The sequence below is a fragment of the Pyrgilauda ruficollis genome, unplaced genomic scaffold, assembly GCF_017590135.1.
Source record: "Pyrgilauda ruficollis isolate IOZ18807 unplaced genomic scaffold, ASM1759013v1 scaffold55, whole genome shotgun sequence".
Taxonomy (NCBI): domain Eukaryota; kingdom Metazoa; phylum Chordata; class Aves; order Passeriformes; family Passeridae; genus Pyrgilauda; species Pyrgilauda ruficollis.
Window position 1 is genome coordinate 6,283,904 of NW_024527155.1, and position 20,137 is coordinate 6,304,040.

The 20,137-nt window shown below is 41.2% G+C and overlaps 1 protein-coding gene across 3 annotated transcripts in view; it reads left to right on the plus strand.

Annotated features, from left to right (window-relative positions):
• MOB2 (MOB kinase activator 2) overlaps positions 1–20,137 on the plus strand; it is a 109,597-nt gene that overhangs the window by 60,590 nt on the left and 28,870 nt on the right. Inside the window, exon 1 of one of the 3 annotated variants that reach the window (XM_041481149.1) lies at positions 19,144–19,312. The exons of the other annotated variants lie outside the window; for them this stretch is intronic. Coding sequence (XP_041337083.1) covers positions 19,203–19,312 — 110 coding nt within the window. The 5' untranslated portion in view covers positions 19,144–19,202. Of the gene's footprint in view, positions 1–19,143; positions 19,313–20,137 lie in introns of those variants that run through there. 3 annotated transcript variants of the gene reach the window in all.

The following is a 20,137-nucleotide window of genomic DNA, read 5'->3' on the forward strand; positions in this document are numbered from 1 at the left end:
ACTGCTGCCCCGCTGTGCTGGGAAGGTTCATTCCTGCAGGTTCTGCCTCCTGAGCCCTTCCCTGTGCTCTGCCTGAGAGAGGCCCCATTTGTTTTCCTCTTGGCTCTACTGCAGGAACAGAATGGAGAGGTTATGGAGCCATCAAAAGCTGAAGAAAGAGGGTGACGATGAATGTAAGGGTCTTGAAAGCAAACAGCAGGACCCTGTCACCCTGTGGTGACAACAGTTTACCATTTGCAGCAATTCCATGACATTTTGGCATTATTTATGCATCCTGGGCACTCCTGCTACTGTCCATCTTGCTCTATGTTTGCTAAGTTTGAAATGCAGTGCAAAATACCAAACCACTTCTAGAACTGTAATTCTGGCTCTTTGAGCGAATCTTCACCTTCAGGAATGGTCTTTGTTTTACAGAGGGTTGGGAGGTTTGTTTTGGTTTTTTTTTTTTTTTTTTTGTTTTGTTTTGTTTTGTTTTTTCTTTAAACTATTTAAACTATTCAGGTTGAGAAAATTGTACAAAGTAGTTTGTAGAAAGCCAGGGGTTGTTCAGCCTGGGGAAGAGAAGGTAGTGTGGAGAATTCATATCAGCTTTCCAGTATGTGAAGGGAGCCTACAGGGAAGCAGGAGAAGGATTCTTTATCAGGAACTGTAGTGACAGGACAAGGAGTAAGGGTTCAAACTGAAAGAGGGGAAATTCTCTACTGTGAGGGTGGTGAGGCACTGGAACAGATTATGGGGATGTTGTGGATGCCCTGTCCCTGGAAGTATTCAGGGCCAGATTGGATGGGGCTCTCAGGCACCTGGTCGAGTGGAAGGTTCCCTGCCCATTGCAGGGGGGTTGGAACTGGATGACCTTTAAGGTCCCTTCCAACCCAAACCACTCTGTGATTCTACTGCCCTTTATATTCAGCCTAGCTGTGCACGTAAGATTTCTCCTAAAACACATGATTTATGATCTCACATGTGTTTTCTTTGGAATTTTTTTTGCATGTGTTATATTCAAAAGTAGTTTAAGCATTTTTATATTTGCTAACAATGTATGTGTAAAGGCTTAAACTGCAAGCCTTATATGGGGAAAGTATTATAAATGTAATGCTTCTAAATAAAAGATTTCATTAGAACTTGCACTGTGAGTCATTGGTGCTATATTAATAGTGTTATTCCCAAATATGGATTTGGAACTGGGTCTCCTTCATGGTGAATGCTGCAGATGACTTACAGAAAATAAGTATTTACATTAAGTATCAAATTTGGGGGGGGGAGGGTAACCTCTTTGTCAGCCATTTATCCAGATCACTGGGGCATATAGTGTAAAATAATTTTATAATGTAGTTCTGAAACTGCAGTACTCTATACCAGCTGATACTTCAGTATCATATTAGAAAAGTTTTTGTTTTGTTTTTTTAATGTGAAAAAGTGATTAAGACTCAGGCTGTGGCACAGAAGTATGCTCATTTTGGTATATATTATTAAAACCTCAGGCCCGATCAGTTTCTCTCCCAAATTTCGGAAAAATTTAAATCAAAGAACAACCTATAGGAATATATGTTAATTCTCACAGCTTATCTACATGCAGCTAACAGCAACTTAATGGATATTTTATTAGTCTCTGCCAGAAGCAAAGATTTAATTCAGAACACCAGAATGTGCTGTTGCAGGTCTTGTGTGTGTGTGTATTCTTCCCTCCCTCTATTTTTTCTTTCTTTTTTTTTAAACCCCCATAGTGAATGTACTTACTTAAAGAGAATGTCTCACCTCTTGATATAAAACAATGTTGTCATGTAAATTCATGAGAATTGTCATCCTTGCTCTTATACAGAATCTCAGGTGGTAGGAAGTGCTCATCTTAGGATTTGAGTATTACAGAGATGTTCCATTAACAATCTGGGACCAGAACAGGGAACAACTAAACACTTCAGATGCCTAATTAAAAAAAAAAAAAAAAATTGGCATCTTCTCTGCCACTTCCCTCTCTTCCTACAAGTAAACTGCTTTCTGGAGTACATACTGTGGTTAGGGCTTATAATGAAAGTTGTATGCAGGGTAAGAAGTGCCCACTCAAACTAGCCATATAATTTATCTCTTTTACACCAGAACTATTAACAGCCAAATTTATAGCTCATTAGTAATAACTAGGGGCAATAAATTAACTGTCAGCTTTTATACCAGTTACTGTGAATTGCAGATACAAAAGCTTGATATGCACTGGACAGTTTATTTCTGCTTCTTCTCCCTAAGATGCTCTGAGGACTAGAGGTTTTTAATGGGTTGTTCTGTGAAAGAATACTGAATAATTGTATTAAATGTAGCCATTTTAAAAGCATTTTTCAGTGATTTCAGGCTTTCCATTAAAAGAGAATGGGAGCATGCTTTCTTTCCATGCCCACTGTCAAACCATACCTATAATAATGATGATGTAAATTGAAGTTTCTTTCCTTGTAGCTGTCTTGAGGGGACTCTTGAATATGGCCCCCTTCTAAGCTAAGGAAGAAAAAGCAAAACCAAAACCTGTTAATGTTTTTTTTTTTAAAGTCTCCAATTCCCAGGGCTGTGTCCTGCCAACAATGCAGCATACACCATCACTTTGCTTAGTGCTGCCGGCTTAGCTAAAAGAAAATGGGAGTCCTTTCACTTAGTCTCTGTGGGAGAGAACAACAGTGATGCCACAGGGTGCTAAGGATTAGGAACCTCAGGCATTGGCAAGAGGCTCCTGCTGAATGGGAGGGAGCTGCAGCACCACTGCTGCTGACTGTGCCTCTTGGGTTTGTTGGTTTGGGTGCTTTATTTCACAGCAGTTGTGCAGCTCATTACTCAAAGGTGTTGAACACATTATTTTTCAAGACAAGTGTTTGCCTTCCCAGTCACTTTTAATTATGGATGAATTCAAGATACAGTAACAAGGCATTTTCTCTGGGGCATTTAATAATTTTTTCATTATAATTTGATTTCATGGAGCTTGTGAGAGGATTTTTGTAATGAGTGATGGCTCACAGAACACTGAAGAGGTATTACACTAAGTATATATTTGAATATTTTTATGGGGTTAAGTGCTGTGTTTTGTAATATGTTCAAGACACTGCACTTTACGTTACTGATTTTCTTTTTGTAAGCTCTAAAAGGCTGTTGAGTGTGACCTTGACAAGCACAATTCTAGGTATGTGTGTATGAACTGAAAGAAATCAGATTTTTTTGCAGGTTCATTTAATTTTTTCACTAAAAAAAAAATAATTTCTCAATGGCTGGAATGCAACTTTTGAAAAAAGAGAAGTGGATTCCCATCCAGATTAGCACTCTTAATACTGAGCAGTCTGGATATTAGGTGCTTCCTGTGAAAGTGAGTAACATCTCAAACTTAGTATGTGATGCAATCAAGCTATTTTAGGACCTTTTTCTTGGGTAGCTCATAAAAAATCCTGTCAAACCAACATCTTGGTGGTTTTTTTCCAGTGGAGAACTTTCCTTCTGTTCATACTAATTCTTTTTCTGTTACTTATTTTAAAGGTGTTCCTGATGCACATTTGATCAACAAGATCTGTCCTTTTAAACACACAGATTTATTAACAAGTGACTGACGCTCCTAGAAAACCCTCACATATTTCTGTCCTAATGATTTTTTTCCCCCTGCGCTAAAGACGATATTACTACTGATTTATGGTTTCTGAAGTGGAAGCGTAGAACTTTCCTGTGCTCTGGAGAGCTGTATTCTCCACTTGAAACAGCATACTTTGTAAAACATGGATAAAAATGTCTAGCCACTTTATAGGGCTCATAAGAACAAATTAACTTGTGCAGTTATTGAAAAATACATTTATTTACATTTGTTGCATTTATGTGAAGGTAAATAAAGTCTGTGCAAGGGTCTCACCACCTGAAAACTCAGGTAAAAATAACTGGTTTTTACATTTATGGGTAAGTCTCTATGAAATATAAATACATTTGAAAACAGCAGCACCAGGGTGAGTAAACATTAGTAAGCCCAGCCATCCTGTCACTTACCTTACAATAATTACTGGTCTGCATTTGAAGAACAAATCTTAATGTTGCCAAACTCCACCTTTTTCCTGCCCAGTCTGTATGTGGGAGAGTCTTTATAAGAATGTGTTTCCTGTTTCCCAGACAAGGGAGGGGAAAAATGTGTTTTCTCCCTGTTCTGAAAAACAAAAGCCGGGCAGTGACTGTGTGCCCACTGCAGCTGCAGCCTCCTGAGAGCCCCTTGGCTGGGCCTGGGGAAACAGCCCCTTCTCCCACTGCCCAGCCCATCAGCAGCTACTTGCCCAGTTGTATCAGACAGAAACCAGCCAAGAGGTGACAGAAAGAGCTAGATGTGTGGTTTTTATTAGGCCACTTCGACCCAGGCTTTGAAATGTAGAAAAATTGTCATTATTTTCCCCGTTTTCTTCCAGGCTCTTTTCCCAAATCCCTTGTTTTCAGTTTTATGGATTAGTTTTTGTCACAGGCTCTTAAGCTTGAGAGTAAGTTTTACAAGGAACAGTGGCAGAGGAGAAACATGTGCTTAAGCCACATAGAAAGTAACTGTAGCCCTCTCTGACTGTAATCCTTATAAATTTGCATGGACAGTAGAAATGTACAGGATAGCAACAGAATGATTCTTCTTTTGACTTGGAAGGATATCTGTAGGTGTGGTAATCATGTTTCTCCAAAACCAAGTCAACTAGGTTAGATTTTATATCTGTGCTAATTCTGTCCTATATTCTGTGAACAAGAGTAGGTTCAGCCTTTTCCCACCTTAAATTTTGAACATTATTCCTATTTCAGCATTCCAGTTTAAAATAGTACAAATTGAGGCTGCTGTGTTTTAAAGTCAAATCCACTGCTATGGTGTTTACAAGAATAAATTTTACTTTCAGGTGATTTCAACCAAGTTAGTGTTCAGATCTCTTCTTGAGGCTCTCCTTTTAAGTAAAAAAAAAAAAAAAACAAACATGATTTTGCTCTCTGGTGGTGAATTGTGCAGTCAGTGATGCAGTGTGTGATCAACAGATGGAGTCACAATGGTCAGATAAAGGGCAAACAGTAGTGTGTCACTGTGTATTAGAGAAGTCCTATGAATAAGCTCTTCTAAAAATGGTTCAGGAAGAGGGTTTGGGTTTTTCAGAATGTGGTTTTGGAATCATCAGTTCCCATTTTTCTGTTTTGCTCTGGAAGGGAGTTAAGTTGTGTGTAAGTTTCCTCAGGCCATCAGCATGTGCACTGACTATAGGAGTTCTGAAGAACTTTTGGTGGGAGGGAGAATGTCTTTTAGTGTTTTGGAGAAATTTAGTGGACTGAATAAATAAATTGAGCTTTCTATATTTTACATGTATTGAAAATCTGGATAGAATAATACGTTTTCAACTTTGCTACCATGGCACTCTCAATAGGAAATAAAAAGCATTAATTTCCACTTCTGTATGCACAGAATAGTTTATCAATAGTAAACATCATAGTAAATCTGATAAATATAAATAGTAAATCTGTTCTATAGCATGAATAAGTATAATGATGAGGCAGTGTGTGTTACAAACTATGTTGCAATACGGTTTAAATATTTTTACTGTCGTGTTCTTGAAAACTAATTGTAATTTGTCTGCTCCCCTGTAAGTGCATACTGGGATATGGCAATGCAATTTCAAAATAGACAGCTCTCTGAGGATTAAAAAAATACTTACAAAGTGTTTCAGACTGTGCTTCATCTCATACATAGGAATGTAATTCCCTAGTTGTCCCAAATATATTCTTCAGACTTCTGTACAATTCAAGTTTCAGACTTAATGCTCAGGCTTGATTTTCTTTGTTTTTACTGCTTAGAGTGAACTTTCAAAGGGTGATCAGAAAACTGCAAGACTGAGGAGATTATTGTTTTTTAGTAATCATCAACCATGGTGAGCCACAACCACTGTGTTTTCTTGCTGTTCTCTGATACTCTGATGAGTGTGCACTGAACAGCTCTGCTTGGATTGCACCTCTCCATTCTCAAGTCACAGCCTTCTATTTCTCCAAGTGTTTTCCTGTGTTCTGGAGCACTTCTGACTTCCTCCAACAGCAGTACTTGACACCATGTCCTGGCACTTTGGGACAATGGTAGCTACGTGTGCTTTTGCTCTGTGTATGGTCTAGCACTCTCATTTGTGGGAACTGATGTAGTTGCCCACACTGGGCACTACATCTCTGCAAATTCTTTGCAAGAATTTCACTCAATTTCAGTCTTAGGCCTTAAAGCATGAGAATGTGAATCAGGTTTTGTTTCTCTGTATCCACTCAGCCAATTTTTGAACAGCATTGCAGCTTCTGGGTTATTTAATATTTGTATGTGTACAGAGCAGATGTTTGTTGCCTTCATGGAAATGCAAGGCTGTTTGTGAAGGGTTACACAAGTAGAACAAATGCCAAGCTGCTGAGCTGTTTCTCACTGCCAGTCTGTTTCTCTTAAGCAACAATCTGCTAATAGAAGTTGTTGTACAAAAGCACATGTCTACAGTACAGGAGGAAAATCTGGCTTCCTTTGTTGCATGGTGAGAGAGCACGGGCTTTCAAGTTTTGCTGGAAACTGATTGTCTGGAATTAGAAATGAGGCAGTAAATGAAGCCCTGGAGAGGGTAAACTGCAGCTTTCGCTTTTAGTAGAGGTGTAGTATGTTGAAGTTTGGAAATGTCTGCAAGTTCTGACTTGCATAAAGCCTTGGGTTTCTCATCCATCAAGTACCTCAGTGATATTGAGTATATGGAGTGTGTTTAGGGGGAGGGTGAGGGTGGGTCGTGTTTTTCAGCAAGCTGAGATATGGTTGGTCATATTTCCTGAGTTCTACATTAAAATAGCATTTTTTAAAGTGATACAATGAACAGTATTGGAGGAATCAGGAGGCATGACTTTGGGTTCTCTCACTGCTGCACTCCAAATATGTTCCTTGGAAGGGATGGGAGAAAGCATTTTCCCTGAGTATAAGAAAGGAAGAATAAGGAAGGCGGTGGGGACAGTGGGCAGTAAAGTAGAGCTGAGTGGCTTTCCACTAACGGTCACATTAGCAGATAAGACACAACTCATTCAAGTTTTAGGCTGTATCATGTTCTCAGCTCCTTCTACACTTGGGTCTCTTGGGTCAGATAATTTGGCTCAAATCAATAACTGCTCTTTGCTCAAGGGTATTCAAGGATTACAGTGGAAGCAGCACAGTGATAATTTTATATGGAAGGAGGATATAACATTTTTGCCATGTGCTCTCCATTTATTTCTTACAACCTAATTTTGAATGACCATGCTGTGGCTTCCATCCCTATGGTTGTGGGTCAGAAAGAAAAAAAAAAGGGATTGCAAGAAAAACAACCTTTTTTTTGCTCCTTGAGGTTTTTAATCAAAGGTAGCATAACCCATGTGGGATGAAATTATTCTAATTGTTACTAAGCTGATTAAATATTTATAAAACAAGAGTTATATTTATAGCTCTTCTCTCTGGATAATGTAAATAAATTGATGATTTAATAGCTTTTTCTTTCCTTGATGAAATAATGAGAAGTAGCATACATTCTGTTGACTTGGGATTCAAATATTCTCTGAACTTCTCAATGTTAGAAACTTGAAATATTTAAAACTTGCAACAAGTTATTTAATTTTTTGGGGAATGGGGATCCAGATGAGATTTTGTGTGCTTGTTCATCCCTATTGAGATTTTAGGAGAGCTCCAGATCTTCTGAGCAGTTATGCTTTCACTGTTTTGAGTAGGCACTTCAATACCTTCTAAATTAGAAACGTTGAAAAGACCTGCAGTATTTAAAGTCTGGGAAAAAAGCTTTCTAATAATGAGGCATAAGGAGATTTTTTTTAATTACTCAGAAGGTCAAGAGGTGAGTATGATATCTAACTAATGAAGTTTAAAGAAAAGGAGAAGAAAGCTGTAACAGAGAAAGGATGGCGATCATAGTTGGAAATACGGAGGTTAAAATAAGGAGGTTTCAGATATTCAAAGGATGTATGGCTTAACAATGGATGTGATCAGCCATTGAAACAAATTACTGCAAAAATAACTGATTTTTTTTCCTTGTCAGGTAAAAAAGTTGAAGCCAGATGCCTTTTTGGGAGGTGTGCTTTAGGCTAATGAAGCTTTGGGTTCACTGCAGGGGTAACTAGATGGAAGGCAGACAAGAACTGAAGGCTGGTTCTGAGCCCAGAACCGTTCTGGTCGCTGTGGTGTGCTGGCATAAGTGTACCCGAGCATCCCCGGTGTGGGAGCTCCATCTGTGGCCTGGACCTGATTGCCCAAGGGCTCCTGAAAGAACCTCTGGACATGGGGCAGCCACCCTGCCTCGGCTGCCGACTTCTGTGGGCTCCGGAGCAGCAGGTAGGCGGCTGCACCATCCCCTGCACGTGCAGGACCTTTGATTTGTGCAATCCCAGTAAATCAGGCTTTTCAGGGAAGCACTGGGTAGGTTCTGTGGTGTAGGAGCATGGCATGCCACTGGAGGAAACGTGTGAATCACTGGGTGGAAAAGTTGGGCGTTGCCCGTGTAAGTCTTGTCACTGCTCCAAATGTCTTCTGGCGTTGTTGGTTGGGGTATGAAGAAGGTTTTTGAGAGTACACCTGCACTGGAACAAAGTCAAGTGTACTTATTGGCAAAATGTGTTTATTTTACCAGTATAGCTTGTTTTACTTGGACAGCTCAGAGGCATGGGTGAGAGGTGACTCTAAAACGTGTGTGCAGAGCACAGGTTTCCTCAGAAGTGCTGTGTCTGCAGTAGCAGCTCTTTGCCACCTTGCTGTGTTGATGTAGGCCAAATACCTTCTTCGATCAAAAAAGTGTGTTTTTTCATTGTGAAATAACTGGAATATGTAAGCTGTAAAAACTATAGCGGGGACACAACTTTTGATTTTATCTACAAGGTTAAAACAGATCAACTCAACCACAAGAAGGGGCATGCAATGCTGACTATACCTGACAGATCTTGTCTCTATACGAATTTTAAGCTAAGTCTTGCACATTTTTGTCTTGTCTTGAAAACTGCTGTTCCCCAACAAACCATTATTGGTGAAGACAAAGCAATAGCCACGTGAGCTGAAAGATCAGAGGAGTTGTACATTACCTGCTTGTTGCTACCAGCTGAATCCATGCTACATCATCCCCTCTCCAACTGGCTATTTAAAAGATAAAGTTTTGGCTGAGGAGGCTTGTTTTCCAAAAGACTCTGTGAATCCTTGGATAGTGAAGCATAGTTACTCGTCCCTTTCCTTTGGGGTGGGAAGTAAACATCTTCATTTAACACTTGACCTTCCCTCTTCCATCAGGCACACAAAAAGGATCTGATGGACTGTGGAGAGGCCTGGGGTTACAGGGCAGTGGGTGTCTGTCCCTGCCTGGACTGGCAGCAGGATGTGACTTCTCACTGGTGTTACTTCTGTCTGTTCCGTATTTTGTGATTTTGTGATGGGTATGAATACTGACTTCAGCTAGGTGGGTTTTTTTCATTTTCTTTATGAATTTGTTCACAGGAAAAGACAAGAAACAACATCCCTCATACAAGAATCACCATACAAGTGCTATAGCTCTGGTTAGGTTCCAAATATGCATGAACACCTTGCATATGAAAACAAAGCAAAGCCTAATTTGTGGAATAAAATATTTTACTACATTCAGAGGCAGCAGTAGCAATGTTTTGAATGCTGTGTCATTAAATACAGCAAGTATATTGTTTTATGATAAAATAATTATTTTCAAAATTTTCATTTCGTTGACCATTTGTTCTTTGCATAAAAATGGAACATGTATTGGGAAGAAAATAAGGAATTTGTTTTACCTTGTAGAGTTAGATAGAATACCATGCCCTTTTTGTTTTAACACTAAGCCTGTAGGGGAACATTTGGAAGCAGAATATATTCTGTATTTTAGCACCCTTCAGGCCAAGAAATGAAAAACTGAATTCTGACATATAATCAGTCAGATGCTTGAATATGGACTCAGTATACCAATGTTAGCTTTTGAGCTGCTTCATTCTTAGCTGTTGCGTCTCTTCTTTTAACGTGACTTGCACAGGTGTGGTTACCCTGAACTGGCTGACTCTTTGTCAGAGATGTGTCTAGAATTAAAATTGTATAAGGCTGCATCTGTTCAGAGGAATTTTGCATACTTCTGGTCAACATTGGAAGAGCTTGCAAAGTTTTGATGATATTTTCAATAATCTGCTAAGTTTTAGTTTTGCTGCTTCTGGTTAGTGTGTGTGATCCTATTAATACATCCTATTTATGCTTTTGTCAGCTGTGCACACATTCATTTTAACAAAACATCAGGAGACTCCTTGACACTCTTCTTCTGTTCAATGCCCATTTAGAAGTGAATTCTTTTACTGAAGTTTTAAGGTTTATTTTTTAAACCAGCATAACAGTACAGAAAGTTTAGGCAACTGTGGTAAAGACAAGGCAAGAATAACAGTGAAGAAAGCTAAAGAAGAAAATTTAATATCTGTTTCATAACATTAATAAAAATAAAGCTACTGTAATGAAAAATAGCTGTTCCTTTACTAAAGACAATGAAAAGATTGATGGCGCTGCCCAAGTCCGGGTGTGTACGTGTTTATATAATGTGGGAAAAATTTTCTAACAAACTAAGAATAGTGGTTACATGTTTGCCCTCTTGGTAGTATTCTAGTCATGATGCAATTCTCAGCAAAATGCACTATAATTATACAGGGAAGTTGCTATTTGCATAGTAGAACACTGTGTATTTTCCCCAGTTTCAAACAATTTTTAGAGCAGAACGTTGAAAGGGAAAGGTTCACTTACTGTGTGCTGGAGCACATTTCCTTGATGCACATAGTGTTCCTTCAAAGTGTAGAAGTAGCTCAAGATGCAGGATGAATACATCTCCTAGTGTTCACTCTCCCCTCCCCACTGAGAAGCCTAGAAAAATGCGAAAATACTTTAAGTACTGTGTTATCACTGAATCTAGGTATAATTTTTATCTTACCTGCCCAAGGATGCCTATGCATCCTTGCAGTAACACTGCAGCTTCCATGCCGCTTCCCAATCATAAAGCAATTTTCATCAAGCATTTGCAAAAGATGTCTTTGCTATGTTCACAGTAATGGTATTTCTCAGTAGCTAAGTAGGAATTACGGTATTTTGACATAATTACCCATTGATCCCTATAGTCTCAGTATATATTGATATAGTCAAAGTCCTGAAAGCAAGTAATTTAGGAAGAGTATGCAAAGCAAGAAATGCAAAATGTAGATTATAGTAATTTCTTTGGTTTTGGCTGTGGAACTGGAGGAGAGACTTTTTTGGCAGAGTTCATACAGAACACTCTTGGTAGACACAGTAGTATCCTCTCCTCAGTTTCTGTCCTGTACCTTAAATGTGACTTTTCTTTTGTCTGAGGGCAGGCAAGGCTAATTTTCTTACTGCATTACTAAAACATGACAAATGACAATCTTGTCTAACCAGAACAGCAAAGTTTTTCTGTCAGCCAGTGCTTTTGTTTCCTAGTAAATAAACATTCATTCAAGTGTTGAAATGGACTATGGGGGGAAAGGTGAAAATGTAGCCATAGAACAAATTCTAGGCAAAATGGCAATTTAAAGCAAGACAGCATCAGAAAAGCGTCCTATACACCAGTGTTGCTCAATGACAGATGTGTGCTTAATGGTGTTAATTTCAACCCGTGTCTCTCCATGATTGGCTTAAACTCAGGGCTATTCCACTGTATATTCTAACTTCTTCCTTGATCAGATGAGAGTTGGGTTGATTTCCTTTATTTATGGTGTTTCAGCAGTGAAAGCCTGTCACAGTAATAAGAATACTTATGTCATGAGGAGTGATAATCTAGCTGAAGTTTGGAAGGCAATTCTGTTATAAGTCGACCATTTCATGACCTCTGGAAGCTTCCAGGAGGTTCACTTCAAAAAACAGCTCTCAAATATTCTGAGCCTAAAATGGAAACTTGTGATAGTTTGAGATAATTCAAGTATTTCTGTTTTGTATTATCTTTTATAAAAAAGTGATGTTTTCCACAGATTTTCCCCTTTCGGGTGGTGGGGTTTTTTTGGTTTTTCACTACTGCCATGATTTCCCTCAGTGGCTTAGCTTGCTTTTGGAGAAATGTTAGAAACAATGAACATGATACAACCCAACAATACTGTGTACACAAGCTTTTTCTATTCTACCAGCTCCTCATTAAACTAGGCCAGTGTGCTTCCAGAATATATTAGTGCAGAGCCTGAAAAAACATGTATGGTAGCCTTAACTTTATATTGTATTATTCTGCCACTCTTTGTCCAAATCTGTCCAGAATTTGTAGGAGGGGATTGGTCTCAAGACCACATATGATCGTGTTGGGTTTTGTAAAATGCTGGAAGTTCTATACCATCAAAGTATTCAAATCAAATGGGTAAGTGAATAGCTCTGAAGCCATCAGAGCATTAAAACTTTAGGCTGTATTTGTGTAAGAAGTTTTAGGAAAACACTAAGCAGGCTACTCATGCTATGCAGTTTTGTGTGGCCGTCGCTATGTAAGTATTTATGTCCCACATGCCCACTTGCAGGCATAGCCAAGACTCTGCTGTGAGGGTGTTAGGGGTTCTTGTGTACAAGATTTTTACTATAGCCAAGTGTCAGGAATTGCCTATAAAACTTCAGGTTTTTTTTTCCCAGTAAATTTGCACATCTCTCATTTAACACGCTGAATAAGAATTGTTAATGTTTTCAAGTGGCTTGAAATACTTAGCAGTATGTGAGGTTTGAAGATTCCTCAAAGGCAAGATCTTCACGCTTTCACTTCCACAACTATTTTGAAACAGCAGCAGTGAAACCTGAGCTGTGCCAAAGCCTTGGTGTGTGTGCATGTGTGTGTGTGGATCCCAGTGATCCCAGTGTCCATGTCCAGCACATGCCTTGGCTGGCACGCCGACCCAACAGGTTTTACTGGGAAGGGGCCCCTCCTCCTGCCCCGCACAGACACTGCTGCTCCTCACTGAGCGCCGGCTGGAAACTTCTTCACCGGGACAGTAAATCTGAACTATTTCAGCTTGTAGGTTAGGAACTTTATGACAATATTGTTTACATGGCTAAATCTGTGCTGGGCCTGAAATCAAGTTAGCTTGGATGAAGCCTCTCTGTGTTGAGTTGAATGTGGAATGCAAATTTGCACCGGTCTGGGCGTGAAGCAAGTTAATTTTGTGACGTCTGGATTTTGTGGTCCTGCTCTTCAGAAGTAGTAGCTAAGGAGTTATCCTGTAAATGCCAGGAATTACAACAAATAGTTTCTCATTACATAATGTAAGCTCTGTGTGTTATATTTTGTAATGCATGCCTGGGGAAAAATCTCATAGAATAAATTTCATGCTTATTTCATGAATTGTTTTTTCCTTGTGCTGTCATCTAAATGTGGCATTACCAGATAAAATCATTTACTCTATTGAAATTAAGCCATTCCTAGCACCAAAAAAGAGGGAAACTTTTATTTCCTTTGTGTCTCTCCATCTGTCTGGGAAAACTCTGCAAGTTCACTCCCAGCATCTCCCCTTTTTCCTTCTGCGCCTTTCCCACCCAAGCATAGATAGTCCTAACCAATAACACTGCTGCCACAGATACCCTCCTTTCCTGTGCTGATTACACCTCTGACTCCTTAGCCCAGAGTTTTGTGCCAATTTGCAATTAGGATTTAATTTTCCATGCCATATTTACCCAAGTCTGTAGAAACAGTAGTTGTGTTGTAAAACTTACAGGGAGAGTTCTGTATGTATGTAGCAAGTAGTTCTGAATGTTAAACAAACCCTGGGGAGAACTTCTTAGCCAAGTTTTAGTTTTACCTCTTTATATGAAACTTGAGGTCCAGTGTATTTGGGGGAGGAAAAGAAAGAACAGGAGTCTTTCATTTTAGCTTTTCTGTATCAAATGCATATTGCATTCATGCTTCCCTGGAGTGCAGCCTAGCTAAACTTTAAAATTAGGGCAAGAAAAAAAAAAAAGGAATGGTAAAATGTGAGATGAAATTTTCACTTGTATTATCTCTGGGAAGGAGCTAACAGCAGCTGCAGTGGTAGAAATTCAGCATCTCAATTCTTACAGTGTGCTGTAAGCACCCTAGCAGCCCATCAGCAGGTACTCTGCTTTATAAGGATTCTTCCTTTGACTTGCTTGGTGAGATGCATGTGTTGAAAGACATTTTTGGGCACTCAGAATGATAAATGCATTAGCTTCACTGACACACCTTCAGTCATTTGTGTTTTCTTCTCACCCTTTTCCCCAAGGAAAAAACAAAAGGGATTTCACCCTCGCTGACACAGATGTTGTGTGTCACTCCAGTCCCAGTGTCACCTGGAGCTATTACTAGGCTTTTGCTAAGCACACTTTGTCTCTATGGAAGACAGTTTATGAGGGTGAGGGATTTGAGCTCTTTATTTGCAAGTATTTTCCAGTTTATTGTTCCTGTATATAGCAGTGCCAAGTGTATTGTTTTGCAAATTGGGACGAGGGAAACCCTCTGCCTCCTGAGGCTGTGCCGTGGTGGTGTTTTACTCCACTGCAATGAACTCTGTAGGAAAGGTAGTGTATAGGGACTGCTTCATCCTCACTGAAACTATAGGATGCTATAGGATGGTGTACAACAACTTAATACATAAAGCAAAGAACCTTTGCAGTTGAAAGCAGGGGTAGCTTTAAGCAGAATGAACTAACATTAGAACTTGCCTAGGATTCAGAATAACTAAATAAGAGAAATTATTTTTATATATAGTGGTATGTTTTCAGGGTTTCTACAAACTGATGTCTGAATCTGATGTTCTTCTCCAACTCCATGGCAGTTCTTTGACTCAGAATCTGCTTGCCACAAACTTGCCTGAAGAACTGCACAGGAAACAAAGGTCCTCTCAGTGTGTGTTTTCAGAGGGCTTCTGTCATTTTAGGTGGGCTGACTCAGGAGGACTGGCTGAAATGCAGATGATAAAAATTAACTCTGTGCTCTATTTCAGATTACCTCTTCATGTGGAGTCTGAGTGTGATCATCCCATCCTTTATTTATAGTGCTCAGGTATTAGTTCAGTGCTGGTGGAGTTGAGTATCTCTTGTTGAGCTGCTTTTATTGCTGCTTCCTTCAGCACATTCATGTTCTTCATCTCTCATCCATACACACTTGCTGAACCTGGCTTAACTTGACATTTGGGATTTTAGAACAATAGATGCACCTACACACTTGTCAGAAATACAGTACCTTTGAGATCACGATTCCTCTGTTCGGTACATACAGCAGCACTCTTTCCTTTACCTTTGCTCTTTTTTTTTTCTTTTTTTTTCCTAAGTAAAGTGGTATTTGATGAACCTTTGGTTCTTCTCATTTTGTGCATCCCTTCCAAAAAGCCTTAGTATAATTTTTTTTTTTTTTTGAGTTCCCAATGGAGCTTTACTCATACTTGGAGCTGATTTGCTTTTCTTGCTGCAAATGATTGTTTGTCATGTTATGGATGAGGTGAGAATATTGTGTACCCTTTTTTTTTTCTCTCTGCCTGCTGTAGAAAAAACACCCCATAGTATTGATGAAGCTGGAGATGATTGCAGGATAGACACTGACTTGTCATTTTTTTCAGAGTTTTCAGTAAAGCAGCAAATGTAGGCACTTTGTCACTTAAAAATATGCTGCTTTTAAGCTCAGTCTTTTATGCACAAACTTTCTGCACTGTGTGTGGCCAGGAAGACCTATTGCTCCTGCTATTATCTCAAGAGTAGAGCTGAACACATACCTTTAAAATCTATTTCCCCCTTCACTCTGACCACTCCAAACTGCTTTCTGAGACTGAGACAACTTATTTTCAGGCTGTCTTCTGCCCCAAATCCATGCCTGTAGTGCTGATACTGAGCAGAGCTGCTCGTGCCATCTGCTGCTGTGTGAGGATGACAAAATGGAGAGCAAACGTAATCTCATATAAATACAGCTCAGAGGCAAGCTAAAGGATAAAATGTTCTCACTGCTGATTTTCAGTGGTTCCAGACACCTGGGAGAACCCTGTGAGGTAACTGGAAAGGGTACTTGGTGGTATCAGGGCACACTAAAGTCAAACACGAGGGCTAATGAGCTTGCAAAATTGAAATGTTATATGTCAGGCAGGGACACACAATAAACTTAAGCTTAATTTAAAACAGGACTTTGCAGTCTGATGTTACAAGGCTTCATTTCTATGCATATAAATGCTGAATTGTACCTTTCTTTTTTTTTTTCTCCCTTGACGTTGTTTGTTTGTCTGAGTTGAATACAACTCACTTTCTTTGCCAACCTCCAAGTACCAGAATACATCCCTGTGGTGGCTGCTTTACATGTACTTTTTATGGAATGGTAAAAGGGGCAAATAAGTATATAATGGTTAAGTGCTGCTTATAACAACATTATAAATACAAAGCATTATTCATAAAATTTATAAATATAATTCCTTGACTTAATAGTTGGGATCAGTGTAGAAAGCCTCCCATCAGTGTGCTGCTAGCACAAATAGTCATGTGTAAGTGAGCAGAAATGGGGCTCCTCTCTTCCCAATGCCCTGCTGTGCCCTTCTCCGTGCCTCTGGTGATGTCACTGTTTTGCTGATGTGTCTGTAGATCCAATACAAGCGGTGAAGCTGTTTGTAGGTCCATTCACAGGTATTCCTCTTAACGTTTAGTGATGATTTCAATACACAACGCTGCCTGTCTGGTGGCTAAGGCACTTGCTAGAAGCAGTTCACCGGTGCTGAAGCACACTTGGGCTAAGGTGCAACAGTTGTTACATGCAGAGGATGTTGAGGAAGCAAGTGAAAAAGAGGCTTCTGATGAATGTAAATAGGCAGAATTTCAGATGGCTGCAGACACACCCTTAAGGAAGTGTAGATATGCATCCTTCCGAATATGCACAGGTGGAGATCAGACCAGCAGCTGCGTTCAAATAAACATTCCTTGTAGACAGAGTACTCTTCTTTCTGGATGAAGCAGCTCTCAAATAAACCCATTTGTGTGTTCTAAATCTTGTGAAAAGTTGTAAGAATCTGTACTGCACATGTGGTTTAAATTATTTATGTTGGTGCCATATAAATAAAGTGTGCGTGCCTAAGTTGTGCTTCCTATGATAATGTGGTTTTTATTATTTTGAAGCATTTAAAATTGACTTAGAGATGCTAGGTTTTCCCACAACTTGCATAAAATCTGTATTACAGGTAAACTGTAGCATGTAGTTGATCCAAACAGAGGATACTGCTTGAATAGAGGAAAACTGATAGGTGCCACAGAGACATGTGGTTGAGGAAAGGGAAAGAAAAATGCTGAGTTGATGTGGAAGCTAGCAGAAGAGAGAAATAAGCCATTTATTTGCACCAAAGTAAAAAGCGATCAGGTTTGAAAGCTGTGTTTCAGTCAATATTTTGGTTTTACCAGAAGAGGATCAGTTCATAACCTGCATGAGATCACTGAACCTCCATCTCTGAAGAGCCTCTGTTTTGCAGTCGGAGTCACGGAGAGGCTAACCTTCCTAATACAACTGTAATACCACAGAGCTGTATTTATTTTGGTTTTACCCCTGGATTTTTTCTTTAATTTACTTTGGATAGACAGACTTTTATTAAAACTTAAGCTGCTTTATATTACAGGCTTGTTGTTTTTAAGGTGGTTCTTTAAAAAACTAAATTCTCTCTGCAGGTTTCACTGGTGGACAAAGCAAGGGCAGCTGCCCTTTTGGCAGGTGCCCATCCTCCATTTGCCAGGACTCTTGCTTTGTAATGTTACTGTCACAAGTTGCTCTTACTTGGTGAAAAGGTTGACAGAGCATCAGATTTTTTTGCAGGTTGGATTATCTCCTGTACGAAGCGCCAGGATTCAGTGTGGAAAACTGAGCTGTGTTCAGCTGTAGGCTTCCTGTGCACTATCAGTGAAGTAATTAAAACTCCATCCTAAGTGGATTGCTTGTACAGTGGGAATCAAAATACCTCCTGCTTCACAAGGGTGAGGAGGCCTAACTTGGACATGGAACTAAAAGTGCAGAGCTGACAAACACCCCTGACTGGGTAGATGCTTTGGGACTGAGCAGCAGCACATTCCTCCTTCAGGTTGCATCACGGGGCTGCGGTTTCTGGGGTTTGTGCAAACAGCAGCCACATTCCGGCCTGCTTTGACCAGGTGATGCCAGGTTGGTGGCAGCAGCAATGTCACAGTTTGTGCTAAGCTGACTTCAACAAGCCTGTTTGCCTTCTGTTTACAGGGGAAGATGCCTGTTCAGTAGGCAAACTGGAACACTTGGCTATACCCTGAATGGGGAATTGCCCCTTCCGATTGCAGCCAGTCTTGCAGGTGTACATAAAATGGCAAACACACAGTTTTCTCTGAGATGTCCTGGGCCAGGCTCCAGCGTGTCAGAATAAGTAATGTCCTCAAGACTTTCTGTTCTAGGTCACGTTATGCCACACACCTGTCACATTTTTTGTTGTGATCTGGCTCTAAATGCTACATCTGCAACCAGTGGGCAGAGCTGCCTATCCAAAAGGGGTGGACTGGTGTTTCCGTGGCATGGCTGAGGAGTTGGACATACAGTGCCTTTCTAAGGTCTGTTAGGAAAACGCATGGCCAAGTGGTTTATCCAGGCAAGGTGGGTCACAATGGACCTTGTGTTTGGGGACACTGCTTAATCACTCATACTCTGAGGAGCATTACCCAAGTGCTTTGCTCTTAACTCTTGTCACAATGGCAAGTCATCTCTTGCTGTTTGTACCCTTCTTCTTCACCCTTCTTCTGCTGGGCTGCCATGCACTATGTGAGGCTGTCTGTAGCTCTGGTAGCCCATGCCCGTGCGTGTCACACAGAGTACCGAGAGCAGTGCCAGAACCTTGCTCACAAAAGGCATCATTATTCCCGTTTCCCACCGGGAGTCCAGCCTAGCCCCACTGCGGACGGGGCCCGTAGTGCAGACAGCAAAGCGGAACATTTGCCCCGTGTCCCGCTCCGTCAGGCACCGTCCTACTTTGCCTTGCTTATTCTCCGGCTGCCAAAAAAAGGGGCGGAGGATTGCACTGCCGGTGCCGGTGCCGGTGCCGGGCAGCCGCGCTCTCCCGTGCCGGCCCTGCCCGGGGTTGTGTAACGCGGCGGGGCCGCGCTCCCCGTGCGGCCGCAGCGCCGAGGGGCGCGGGGGCGGCGCCGGGCCCTGCTCGGGCCGGTTCGGGGGCGGGGGGCCCGGGCCGAGCGAGGCGCGATCGCCGCTCCGCACTGCCGTACCATGGTGGGGGATCACTGCAGCCTCTCCGGTGAACGGCCCGTGCTCGCCCAGAGTCCCAAGCCCGGATTAAGCTGCAAGATGGTCCTGCAGGCGGTGGGCAAAGTGCTGCGGTAAGGACGGGTCCGGCGGTGGCCGTGGCGCCGGGCAGGGCAGGGCGGCTGCCCGCGGGGCATCCCGGCGGAGCAGGGAGCTGGAGTGAAAACTCCAGCCGGGGCGACGGGCGCTCCTGAGCCCCGCTCCTCCGGAGGAAGGAGGGAGGCTGCTTTTGGCTCCCTCTGGATCCTGTGCAGCCATCGGGGAGGCTGGAAGTTGGAACAGCAATAAGCGCTTGGAGAGGAGCATTTGTTCACCCTTAATACGGCAGTCAGGTTTTGTTTGCGCTTTCATGAGAACTGAGTTTCCAGGACGTAATCAGACAGTGAAGGTCCTGGCTTGCCTGAATAAGGAGTCTGACCAAGACGCTACATATGCTTTGGCAAGTCTTCTACAGAAATGTTGTAAGATGAGGGGGAAAAATTGCTCATGCAGCTCAGAAGGGCTTGTGTGAACACTGAGACGTGGATGACTACTGAGACCAAAACCAGACTCTTTGGCAAAGGATATGCAGTAATTTGATTCGGAGGAGTTCTGACCCGTTCTGGCTGGTAGGGAAAAACGTCACCACAAATATTAGGATTAGGAGCCTCGTTCTTCAACAACTGCAGCTTTTTTATTTTGGTTGTATTCAGATGTTTTTCTGGAATGTGTGGAGAGTTGCAGTGCTGCTCCAAAAAGGAGCCTTGTTCCTCCAGCATAACTTTATTTGGCAAGCTTTCGTTCCTCCCCGTTTCCTACTGTCTGTTGCCAATTGTTAAATGTTTGTCAACAGAAACATTATTCCTCTCTTCCTCGGTTGACTCATGTCTCTCCCCAAGCAAGTTTAAGGGAGCCATTTA